The 12,226-nt window shown below is 33.6% G+C and overlaps 1 protein-coding gene across 15 annotated transcripts in view; it reads left to right on the top strand.

Annotated features, from left to right (window-relative positions):
• The window catches only part of LOC104611442 (putative ubiquitin-like-specific protease 1B), a 33,141-nt gene extending 23,503 nt beyond the window's left edge, over positions 1–9,638 (top strand). For 10 of the 15 annotated variants that reach the window (XM_088899958.1, XM_088899947.1, XM_088899955.1 and 7 more), the window contains 10 exons: positions 5,071–5,295; positions 7,258–7,358; positions 7,447–7,531; positions 7,622–7,708; positions 7,792–7,887; positions 7,961–8,092; positions 8,178–8,278; positions 8,382–8,454; positions 8,555–8,617; positions 8,962–9,638. In XM_088899958.1, the coding sequence (XP_088756084.1) occupies positions 5,071–5,295; positions 7,258–7,358; positions 7,447–7,531; positions 7,622–7,708; positions 7,792–7,887; positions 7,961–8,092; positions 8,178–8,278; positions 8,382–8,454; positions 8,555–8,617; positions 8,962–8,985 (987 nt within the window). In that variant the 3' untranslated portion in view covers positions 8,986–9,638. Of the gene's footprint in view, positions 1–5,070; positions 5,296–7,257; positions 7,359–7,446; positions 7,532–7,621; positions 7,709–7,791; positions 7,888–7,960; positions 8,093–8,177; positions 8,279–8,381; positions 8,455–8,554; positions 8,618–8,786; positions 8,874–8,961 lie in introns of all 15 variants that reach the window. The other 5 variants (XM_088899946.1, XM_088899954.1, XR_016083613.1 and 2 more) reach the window with 4 other exon arrangements.
• The last annotated feature ends 2,588 nt before the right edge of the window (positions 9,639–12,226 follow it).

Below are 12,226 nucleotides of genomic sequence, written 5' to 3'. Positions count from 1 at the left end.
GGTTGGTCAATGAACCCATTCTAAAATTATACATATATGTATATTTATGCAAATATGTATACATATATTTATGTACATGTAAATATGTATGGAAAATTTACATATAGTTGGGCTGGGCTTGGGCTACCTAAGGGCTAGGCTCGGGCTTGACCCAAAAAATAAAAAAACACGACTTCCTAGGCTTGAGGACTAAAAATCCAAGCCCAACACGTGTAAAATTTTAAGTTGGGCCTGTTTGGGCTCGGGTTGTGCCCACCCAAGTTGCACCCCTAAGGAATGGTGGAGGGTAGAAATAAGTGGGGTGAACTTTCAGAAAAAAATGAGAAGCCTAAGATAAAAAATTAAAAGAATGGAATAGGGATCATTTTGGGAGAATAGATGAAGTGAAATCTTGTTTGATGGTTCAAATAGAGGAACTGGATGTGAAGGAGTCCCAAAGAATAATGAATTTGTAGGAAGAGAGTTGAGGTGGAAGTTGAAGAGAGATTTAGAAGAGGTCATTTAGCGTGAAGAAATTTCATGGAGGCAAAAATCCAGATGTAAATGAATCAAGAAAGGTGATGGCAACACTAAATTTTTTCATGAATTAGCCCAAGGTTTAAAATGTCGATGTCGACAAAAATGTCACTTACCAAAATATAGGACGTATGTCAGAAATATCGAGGAGAAATATTGTAAAAATTAGAGACATTGTGGAAATATTATGAAATATGTGGAAATATGCAATGATATTTTGTAAAATGATAAAAGAAGCATTAATACATATTTCTAGACTATTATCTTATTCCCAACCATTATATAAAGCTAAGAAACTAAGGATCAATAATAAATTAGTAAATGACGAAGTTGTACTATAGACTTCAAAAGTAAACAATTAACACCTAAATTGTTTATGTATTTAAATAATATACTGTTTTATTATAATAAGTTTTAACTTATATACTGATTTGTTATGCATTTTGATGTTTTTACAAGGTTATCTGATTTTTTCTTATTTTTAATTCTGATTTATTATAAATTCTAATATATTTATTTCACACTAGTAAATAAAAATACATTTATTCTGTTGTTTTTAAATATTAAAGTTATAATACATTATGCTTTATTATAAATTTAATAAACTGATTCTCCTTTTTTTAGTATTAAGATTCTAATAAATTCTGATTTCTTATAAAACTTAATGAATTTATTCTGATTTTTATTACTAAAATTATAATAAATTATGATTTAATATAAAATTTAATAAACATTTTCTGATTTTTAATAAATATTTTAAAAATACTAAGTAGTTAATATTTTATTACTTGAAAAATATTTTATGTTTTATATTATAAAGTAATTGATTTATTCTTTTTTTATTTTTTTAGTTCTTTTTTATAAATATATTTTTTTTGAAATATTAAATATAAATTATTAATAGAATAATTTATATTAAATTTTAAATATAACATAATGTAATACAGCATATGTTAATGGAATTATTTATATTAATATAATATACTAATATATTATATTATTAAATTAACATTTCATTTGTTATCTTTTTTGAAGATCTACAATATTACGGTAGACCTTCATCTACTGTAGAACACCAGAATATATCTGTTGTGACGGTCTATGGACATTTCGTAGACTATCACACATAATAGTAAAACTTTTAAGCTACTTAACAGGAGATAATCTAACATTAAGGATTACACTGGAAAGAGGGAGTAAATCTGAGAGGCTCATCTAGCTGCAGCTCTGCAACGCACTTAAACCTTCTGTCCTTCACAGCTGCAGAAAGCCAGAAACTTGAAGGCATGAAAAAGAAGATCAGATTTCATGCTTCAAGTTCTAGGCTTCCAATGGAAAAATCTTCTTCACGACTTCACCTCAAGTTTTTTTTTTTTTTCTTTTTTTTCCTCCTAAAAAATCTGGAAGATGGTTTGCTAACTCTTACCTGAGATTCGAGAATGGCTGAGATGAAAAGCCTCAATTTTTGGTTGGCTGTTGCTCACTTGCTCCAGCGATTCAGCCTCCAAGTCTCCAATTGGTTGCTGATTCAAATCCAAAACCAAGCTTTGTTCCAGCCTCCAGGTACGTAAAGTTGTAAACAAAAAACACCTTCTTCTATGAAACCCTTCTTTCCTCTTGTTTCTTTGTTAAGCTTCAATGGGTGTGCGATGATTCTCTATGAAACCCCTTCTTCTCTGAAACCCTTCTTTCCTCTTGCTGTACGTTAGTCAACATGCCCGTCAACATAATAGGAAAACTGTTTTTTTTTTTTTTTTTTTTTTTTTTTTTTTTTTCTTTCTTTTTGTTTTTTGGACCGATTTGGTTGACATTTCTAAAATATAGGAAATGTCGACCGAAATAATGTAATTTTTATATTACCATCCATTTTCATGTCGGTGAGCCTCGACACCAACATATGTCGGGCGACATTAGCGAAATGTCGCAACATTTGAAACCATGAATTAGCCAATGGAAGGAGGAAAAATCTAATGTCTAAACTTGAAGTAGATGGTTCGGTCTTTGAGTTTCAAGAAGAGATAACCAATTGTTTTGTGATTCATTTCAAATCAATTTTTAGGAGGCCATTTGGCATTAGAGAGGAGTTGGGAGAAGTGAGTTTGCCGAGACTTTTTGAAGAGTACAAAGGTTGGCTAGAAAGAAAATTTGAGGAGGAGGTTAGGCAAGAAATTTTCTCAAGATTGTTGGAACATAATTAAAGAAGACTTGTTTAAGGTTTTTGGAGAGTTTGAGGATAAGGCTGTTATAAGTCATGGAGTTAATGCTACTTTCCTAGCTCTGATTCCAAAGAAAAAGAGGCTAAACATCCAAAAGGTTTTAGACCTATTAGTTTGGTGACTAGCATTTACAAGATCATGGCCAAGGTCCTATCACAGAGGATCAAAAAGGTGCTTCCCTCTATTATCGGTTAAGCCCAAGGTGCCTTTGTACAGGGGAGAGAAATAATAGATCAAATCTTAATTGCAAATGAGTGTGTGGAGGAGATGGAGAAGATCGGGTAATAAAGGCTTTGTCTGTAAATTTGATCTTGAAAAGGCCTATGATCTAGTGGATTGGAGCTTCTTGTTGGAGGTGCTAAGAAAGTGTGGTTTTGAGGATAGATGGTGCAATGGGATCAATGGTTTCCTTACCTCTTGCTATTACTCAATTCTAGTTAATGGGCTTGTCAATGAATCTTTCCTAGCAAACTATTATCATAAGCGGACAGGGCTGGGTCAATAAGAGGATGGAGAATAGATAGAGATTGAATTCCAGTAACATACCTTCAGTTTGCATATGACATCATAATTTTTTGTGAGGGTTTTGACTTGATGAAGGTGAGAAATTTGAAAAATCTAATAATTCTTTTTGAAAGTGCCTCTAACTTAAAAATCAATTTTGAGAAAAGTTGTGTGGTAGGGATAAACCTAATTGGGGAGGTGATGGAATCGATAGCTGCCTATTTAGATTGTACTTGGTCTAAGTGGCCTTTGACCTATTTAGGACTTCCCCTAGGTGCTAATTCAAAGGAAAGCTGTTTTTGGAACTCCGTGGTGGAAAAATTTGAAAAAAAGGTTGGCAATTTGGAAGAATTACATTTCTTTAGGGGGTAGAGCAACTTTAATCAGGGCAACACTTGCCAGCCTACCAATCTATTTTTTTTTCAGTCTTTAGGATACTTAACAAGCAAGCAAAATGGATAGAAAAATTGATGAGGGATTTTTTATGGGAGCCAATTGAAGAGAAAAAGGACCATTTGGCTAGGTGGGATTTTGTTCTTGTGCTTTTCCTGCATATTTGGAATTGGGTTTTCATGATGTTTGGGTGCAGGTGGAACTTGCCCAATTTGCTTTTTGATCCGACTACCTTTCAGTGGCCAACAAAGAGAGGGAAATTATTGTGGAAGTGCGTAAGAACAGCTATCTTGTGGACCATTTGGGAGGAGAGGAATGCCAAATTTTCCAAGAAAAGGAAAAAAGCCTAGCCGAAGTATCGGAGTGCATCTTGACAAGAAGAATTTTTTGGGTGAAAACTTCAGATCTTTTTATGAATTATTCCTTTGATGATCTCTGGAAAAGCTGGGCAGAGGTGGCCTCCACAACCTCCAAAAAGAATAGTGTAAAAGCTGAATGGAAACCTCCTCCAGAGGGAATGGTTAAGCTGAACTTTGAAGGTAATCCAGGGCCCTCAGGCATAGGAGGGGTTTTGAGAGATAATGATAGCAAATAACATCTTATCCCTATACTCTGGATCAGTGGAAGTTGGTGACTCTACAAGGGCTGAGATATTGGCTACAGTTCAAGGAATACAGGCTGCAAACCAACTTGGAGTGGAGCACTTGATAGTTGGGGGGGACTCTTAAGGTGGTTGTAGGTTGGTTGTCAGATCCTGATATGGTTTTCTGGGGTTACAGGGATCTTTTCAAGAAAGTTAAGTGGCTGACAAGAAACATGACAGTAAGCTTCCATTGGGTTAGCAGATCAGCAAATGCTATGGCTGATTCTTTGTCTAAACAAGGGGCTTCAAGGGGTGAATTGTTCTGGTCTACTTTATAAGTGTATTTCTGTCAAGAGTGTGTTTATATCCTCATTCCTAAGGGGAGGTAACATCTCGTGCCTCCTCTTAGGATGACTGTACACCTTTTTCTCTTATTAATAAAATTAGCATGTTTATCAAAAAACTATACATCTAAATATTTCATTACATACTATGTTTTTCAATAAGAGATAAAGTAATAAGCAATTCAGTTCAGCCACTTTGGGTCCAAAATCTTCCAAAAAATAATTAATAACCATGGATTAATGTCTCTATTTTATTGTTGATGTCTCTTATCAATCAATGGGGTTATAATCCAATGTATTTTTACAACAATAGTACTGATTGATATGGAGATTGGATAACTGTGTATAATGATTTTATGATTACTCTATATATTCAATATCAAACTTTGCTTTTATCATACCCAAAAATCCTTGGCTTTTTAATCATGTTCTTTCTTTAAACATTGCATTTTTAAATAGTACCTTCTTATACATGGTTAGCATATATAAGACCTGATAAGTATCTTATCATTAGATTCTCGAAAGGGTAAGAAGTATCGAGGCTCAACTGCAACCATTGCAACATCTTGAAGCCGTTGAGCTGAAAATGAAGAAGCTGGAGCAATTAACAAGCACACAATTGAAGGAATGCAAGTCAGAAATGCTCCAGGGGTTCACTTTGCTGTCACACCAAATTAAAAGATCTTTTGGAATGCCTGAAGCAAACATGGACCACACCGAAGAGGCGATCAATTTTCAGGTATGTAATTGATCTTGGCAGTTATTCTCCTACATACAAAGCGATGCAACTTGAATGGACATTGACATGCTTAAGGCCAACCCTAGCCTAACCCTAGGAATCGAGTATGAAACCTAGGAATGAATTTGAGCCACTGACATTAGCTATATATGCATTAGTAGGTGGTAACGCAGCCCAGGTTGAGTTAGGTTTTTATGAGGTTGGTTTTCCAAATTTCTGCTAGAAAGCCTCAAAATGTCAAACTGTTAAGCTTGAGGAATTTCCAACTATAGACCTCTCAATAACAAGAAAATAGCCCAACTGCTATCACAATTCATGTTAGCATGTATGCATGTTGCTCAAGTTAAGGTATCTTACCCGATGAGTCAACCAATGCCCAACTTAAAATGAGTTTGGGTTTATCTTTTGCAGCCTGAGCTTCAATTCAGCCCTAATATGAAAACCCAGCCTCACAAAACTTTCACCCCTACCCCAAGTCCCCAACATAAGAATCTAAGAAATAGTAATAAAATTTATCATTCATTTGGCATGACCGAATTCCCCTGAATGATCTATAAATTCAACTAGTAATAAATTTTAGATTTGATGCTTTAAAATCTATTAATTACATTACATTGAACAATGGTAGATTTACATTCTTAAATATGAGAATTTTAAGATTTAGAGGTAATGTAGCTTTGAGATGATACCCAATCATTTTCCAAAAAAGTCTATGCAGTAGTCTGTTCACCCTATTCAGTATGTGATCATTTTGGTAAATTATAATGCATTATAGGATGATTTACTCTATCTTTGGTAAGTTTACTTGATTTTATTATCTTCAACTGATGGTTAAAGTCTGAAAATAATCTTAATCCTATATTTTACAAGAATAATTGACATGTTTTCATGATTCATTTCTTTTATTTTTTATTTCCTCAAGAGATTGTGTCTTAGGTACAGTTAACATGTTTCTGGATAGGCTTGGGTGCCTGAAATCTTCTAACCAGTGTTTTTGAACTGTCATTGACCCGGACGGTTGGACTGTTCGGCCCAAAAACCATCCAGGCAACCGGTTCCATTTCACCCTTAACCTGTTCCTGGACCAAAAAACTGTTGACTTGGTCAGAGGACCATTGACCCGGGCGGTTGAACCGTCGACCCTGACAGATTCGCAGTTTAATAAAGTTGCAAGGAGATTAGAGAGGGGAGAAACCGAGACAGGAACAATCTAAGATCTGAGATCGCTAGATCCCAGATACGGCAGAGAGAGATGTTTCTGTTGCCCCCGCCTCGCCGTCGTTGTGCTGGTGAACGTTGAATCCTCCTCCTCTTCCTTCTTTTTCTTTCCTTTCTCCCCTTGCTTTCCTTTTTTTCCTTTCTCTTCTTCCTTTCTTTCTTTCTTTCTTTCCTTCTTTTCTTCTTTCTTTTGTTTTGCTCAGCCAACAACCAACCTCTCTTTTCTCATACAAGACTAAAAGTCTAAGAATAGGTAATAATATTTGTCCTAATAATCAAAGTGTCCAAACCGTTCGACCCGGATGGTTGAACCACTGTCCTGGAAACCGGTGGCCACAAAAGTTCCGTTTCCGGGTCGGTTTTTAAAACCTTGCTTGTAACGCTATATCAGAATCCTAGTTTATGGACAAGACTAATACCAAAGTTTTCATGTAAATCAATTTATTTTCTTTTTCTAATTAAAATCCTTGTCTCTTTATGGACTTCCTAATAATATATTAATAAAAACTCTGGTACAGAAACATGTTTTCCGTTACCATTTTCACAAGATGCACCTTGAGATGTAGATATTGCAACTTGATCTCTAAAATGTTGCACTTATGGTCGGGAATGAAATATAAAGATCATTATGCATTTTGTGGCACTAATACTTTGTGCCTTTTTTTTTTCTTTTAACCTGAAATAAATCTTTGTTTTCAAAGGCTTTCTCAACTTTGTAGTAACTATGCCTTTTCTTATTTGCAGACAGACGTGGTGTTTCCACATGCTTTAGATTTTCCTTCTTTTACCGAGTTGGAGAAAAAAGCAATTATATATGCTTTATTTAACCCTGTTGGACCACTTGAGTAAGCAGATGCATTGTTGTTGTTGTTGTTATTATTTTTATTCACATATAACATTAATTACTCTATATAACAATATCCTTTTATATAGTGAAAATTTGGTAATTCTATGGAAGTCTCACCTAACGAGGTCGGAGCTTCTTTGCATGAGAGATGGCAAGTGGGTTTCTAGTGCTGTAAGTTATCAAGACACACTATGGTGTTTCACATTGTATATTAATCTCTATTACAAGGAGTTAAAATACAAAGATTTGTTTCTCATGTAGGTTGTGAATTGTGTGGTGGATGTACTCGTGCATGAACAGTTTGTTAATGGTTTGGTAAAACGCCATTACTTTCCCACATATTTTGCGGTAAGATTTCAATTTATACATACACTAATTCACTAAGATGACCTACCATCTCTTATCTACCAAGTTCCTAATTGTGAATACAGGAAAAGATTCTAATAGAGGAACCCCCAAGTCTTGAGGAGTTGAAAGCTTTTTATCAACCAAGTATACTTAAATATGATTTGTTGCAATGTGAATTGGTATGTCTTCGATAACACACATAATGGGTAAATTAATTTGGAAGTACAACTAACTATAATGTTTTGCAAACAGTTATTCATCCCCCTTTGTGTTGATTCCCACTGGTTCGTATATGTCATAAATCTAAGAGACAAGAGGGTGGAAGTTCTTAACAGTTTACCAATGTCTGGATTCACTGTAGAGCTTAATTATATGTCTAGAATGGTTTGTATTGCAGTAAATATTGTTTTAATTGTTCTTGTCATCACCTGTTGCCATGTGCTAATCAATGATTATGTTTAACTTCCAGAAAGAAGCTTGTAATGAAATAATGAGTAGCTTGAGTGGAAGACCCATGGGGATTACAGAATGGCCTGTGCTACTTCCTGAACTTCCTATTCAAAAAACCAAGTAATTGATTTAATAATTGACGTCTTTAGTATTAGCTTTGACATTTTTAGTATCCATAACAGATCAGATGCAGATGTTTAAATGGTGGTTGTTATTGTAACAGTTATGATTGTGGTATATTCATGATATGTTATATGGAGTATTGGGATGGACGACTAATGAAGTCCTTTGCGCAGGTAATTGAAAATTGAGTTTCTATAACTTTCTTTCTTTTTTTAATGCCTTATTTCCTAATGAAGTCCATTTTGTTTGGTTTGTATATTATATATTGTATAGGATCATATTCCATACTTGCGCATGAGGATTATAGCTGATCTGTTGTTGCACCCAGAAAACAAGGTATTTAAAGCAATTAAAAAGGATCAGTTTTCTCCAAAAAAAGAAACTGTTGTATTTTAAGCCTAAAAATTCTTCACTTTGGATTAGGTTATCCCTTGTCATACTGCCCATTGTTCTCCATTAGTATGTATATTACAATTTCATAAGAGAATATATATTTTTTTTGTAGGTAATACTTATAAGATGAAGCTTCTCTAATGTAATGTTAAAACGTCTCAACTGGGAAACTCCAAAGGCAAATGTTGTAAACATAGAGGTTTTTTTGATAGAAGCAACGTGAACCTATTATCATTTCTGTTTAGTTTTAGCATCATCGCTTACTCACTTGGTATTGGCATCCACAGGGTCACTCCAGATCATCACAATGATTCCATTTGGAGGAAACCAGCCAACAGCATCTTGAAAACCAACTTCGATGGGTGCTTCTCTTCCAGGAGGGGCTAGAGCTGGTATTAGTTATAATTGATGCTTATGGTCGTTTGTTATCATGGGGTGGGCAATTGGTTTCTGTTCCATGAGGCGAGGCTGAAGCTTTGGGCTTTTTTTTCAATAAATTGCTATCTGCTAAGGAGTTAGGTCTGTCGGCGTCGATGACGATGGCTTCTCATTCAGAAGGGCGTTCATTTTGTCATGGGGAGAGCAATTAGTTTCTGTTCTAACCCGAGGAGAGGTTGAAGCTTTGGGCTTTTTTTTCAATGAATTGCAATTTGCTAAGGAATTAGGTCTCTCGGCCATTTGTTTAGAAGGTGATTCACAAAATCTAGTATCGTTCTACTTCCTGGGAATGGCTCTGCCAAACCCGCCGTGGCTATGCAAAATTGTATAGCAGATTGCAGGAACCTATTATCCCCTTTTGATTTGGCCACAGTACGTTTTGTCCTTTGTGTGGCCGAATGCTAATGTTGAGGGAGTGTGGATACGTAACGTAGTCTATTCAATATATTTTTATCCTACTGATTTTTTTCATTGAACTCAGCCTAATGGCAAAGAATTATTAAAGTTATTTTGTTTTTAGTTTCCAGAGCTAATCTTTTGGTAGTTTAAACATAATACATAATTGACTGTTGGGAGTAAGATGTGGACCATGTGGTTAAATAACAGCGAAAAACTTTGGCAGTTTGGAGAAAAAAACAGCTTAAGGCTGTTTTCTAGGTTCCCACACTGTACATGTTAGCTGGCTTAAGCATTCTCATGATTCAAATTCACATTCACTTATAAAAATCATTTCGAGTTTTACTAGTAGGGTCCGACGGTCCGTGCCATACACGACAAAGCCTTATACCCAGATGTGGGATTGAAAAGAAGGGTAATGTAAAAGTTATATTATTTGCCTTGGGAAAAAATTAATGGAAGAAATTGTAAATTATATAATGTTGTCAGTATATCAGACTTTGTATCCAAGGTTGAAAATATCGGTACGCCTTTGTATATCAGGCTATCAGCAGAGGCAAATTGGTACTTAGGTACATGTATTTAGGGTCCATTTGGTTTATGGTCGAAATTAAAATTGGAATCAGTTGGAATGGGATTTATTCCCAACGGAGAGGGAATGACCATTCCCATTCTGCCCAACCAAATAATTGCAATTGCAATGGTCTATTCCTATTCAGATTTCAGACTCCTGATCCCAAGAACCAAACCAAACGGGCCCCAAGTTAACTGGTTGTTAATAAGTTATTGTTTATTAAGTTAATTGAATGTAATTATTCTCAATTAAATTTAACATTGTTCGTTTATGGTTTTTTTTGTCTATTTTCGCCTAAGTTTCAGGGAAAAAATAATTATAACCATCAGTGAATCCTTTTTTACTGCAATTCATTGTTAATAGTCATTTATTATTTTTTTTTGTAAACTTCTTATATAGTAAAAATAGTTGAAAAATACAATATTTTTTGTTTTTCTTTATTTCAACTATTCTATTTTCTTTTCTTTTTAATAATTTATGATTTTTTAAATTAATTGGATCGTATCAGATTTGGATATACAACATCTTGATCGGATTCATATTCGAATCAATATTTATGAGATCCGATAAGACCTTTGTATTGAATCAAATTAATACCCACCAAACCACTTGCTTACAATGACCTTGCTAATTAAATCATTGAACCATTTGACATGGTTAGTGGGGTCATGTGTTAGACATTAATTCTCTTTATTTTTTATCTCATTTCTATCATTAATGAAAATAATTCTCATTAATCACACTTTTTATATGATGAATATATAATATTATAGAATGTAGCCAAAATTATCTACAAGTTTCTACATTTTCTAGAATTTTATGTATTTTATTATTTAATAATAATATCAAGTGTTGATCCATTTGACATGGATAGTTGAACTACTAACCCACCACTTTGATGGAAAACACTTTTTTTTTCCTTTTTCGGTTGATTTTAAATCATGTATTACATTTCCATCATTAATAAAAGTAATTTTTATTTTTGCATTTATTTTTACAAGTAGGATGACAATTTTTCCCATTTCCCCAATCCCCTTGGGGATCCACCTTGAATAGGGTGGGGATGGGGATGATTTTCCCCCTGTGGAGATGGGGATAAGGAAATTTTCATCCCCATTAGCGGGGACAGGGAGAGCATTCCCTGCCTCGTGGGGACCTCGACCCCCGCCCTTGGGATCCCACTAATATATATGCATATATGTATGCATACGTTATATATGTATATATGTACACATATATCTATATATTAATATTTTTAAAAATATGGTTGAATATGTTTGAATCTTTTCTTTTAGGATTTTAAATTTAAATTTTTTAATTTTTATTTTTTAAAATAAAAAAATGGTTAACATTATAAAAAAATCACGGGGAATGGGGATCACCATGAAGACGGGGATGGGGATAACCTTGTCCCCATTAGCGGGGACGGGGACGGAGATGGGGATTTACACGTAGCAATATCAAATGATAATGATGATAATAATAAGCAATCAAATGACCTTATTGGTTGAACCATTAACCTATTTAACCAAGAAAATGGACTATGATTAAGACATTAATTCATTTTTTTCTTTGTATTTTAGCCATTTATATCTTTACTAATAATAATTTTTATTTTTTCAAACATATTTTTTGTTTAATATGAAGAATATACAATATTGATGTATGTTCAATTTTTGTATAAAATTTATAAAAAAGATTATATGTTTTTATTTTTTATTATTTAATTTATGAGATTATAAAAATTATTTAATTACCAAGAGGAAATGAAATTCTAATACATTGGTTTTTAATATTGTGGTCAAATCAATTATTTATATATAATATATATGTTATTTATTATTTATTTATATTGCATTTTTGTAAGCTTTTTATATGATGGAAGTAGTTGAAAATACTTATGTTTTTTGTTTTTTATTTCAATTGTTATATTTTTTTTTTTCTTCTAATAATTTATCATTTTTTTTTAAAATTAAATCAGATAGTACCAGATTTGTATATTCGACATCTTGATTGGATTTGGATTCGAATCAATATTTATGAGATCTGGTCGAATATTTGGATCAGATCAGATTTGAATATACCCTCATTCAAATATGATCTCATCTATTTGCATCCCTACTAAACCACTTGCCTACGATGAC

Source organism: Nelumbo nucifera, chromosome 3, assembly GCF_055504915.1.
Source record: "Nelumbo nucifera cultivar China Antique chromosome 3, China Antique-T2T, whole genome shotgun sequence".
NCBI lineage: Eukaryota > Viridiplantae > Streptophyta > Magnoliopsida > Proteales > Nelumbonaceae > Nelumbo > Nelumbo nucifera.
This window is presented reverse-complemented; position numbering and strand designations above follow the sequence as displayed.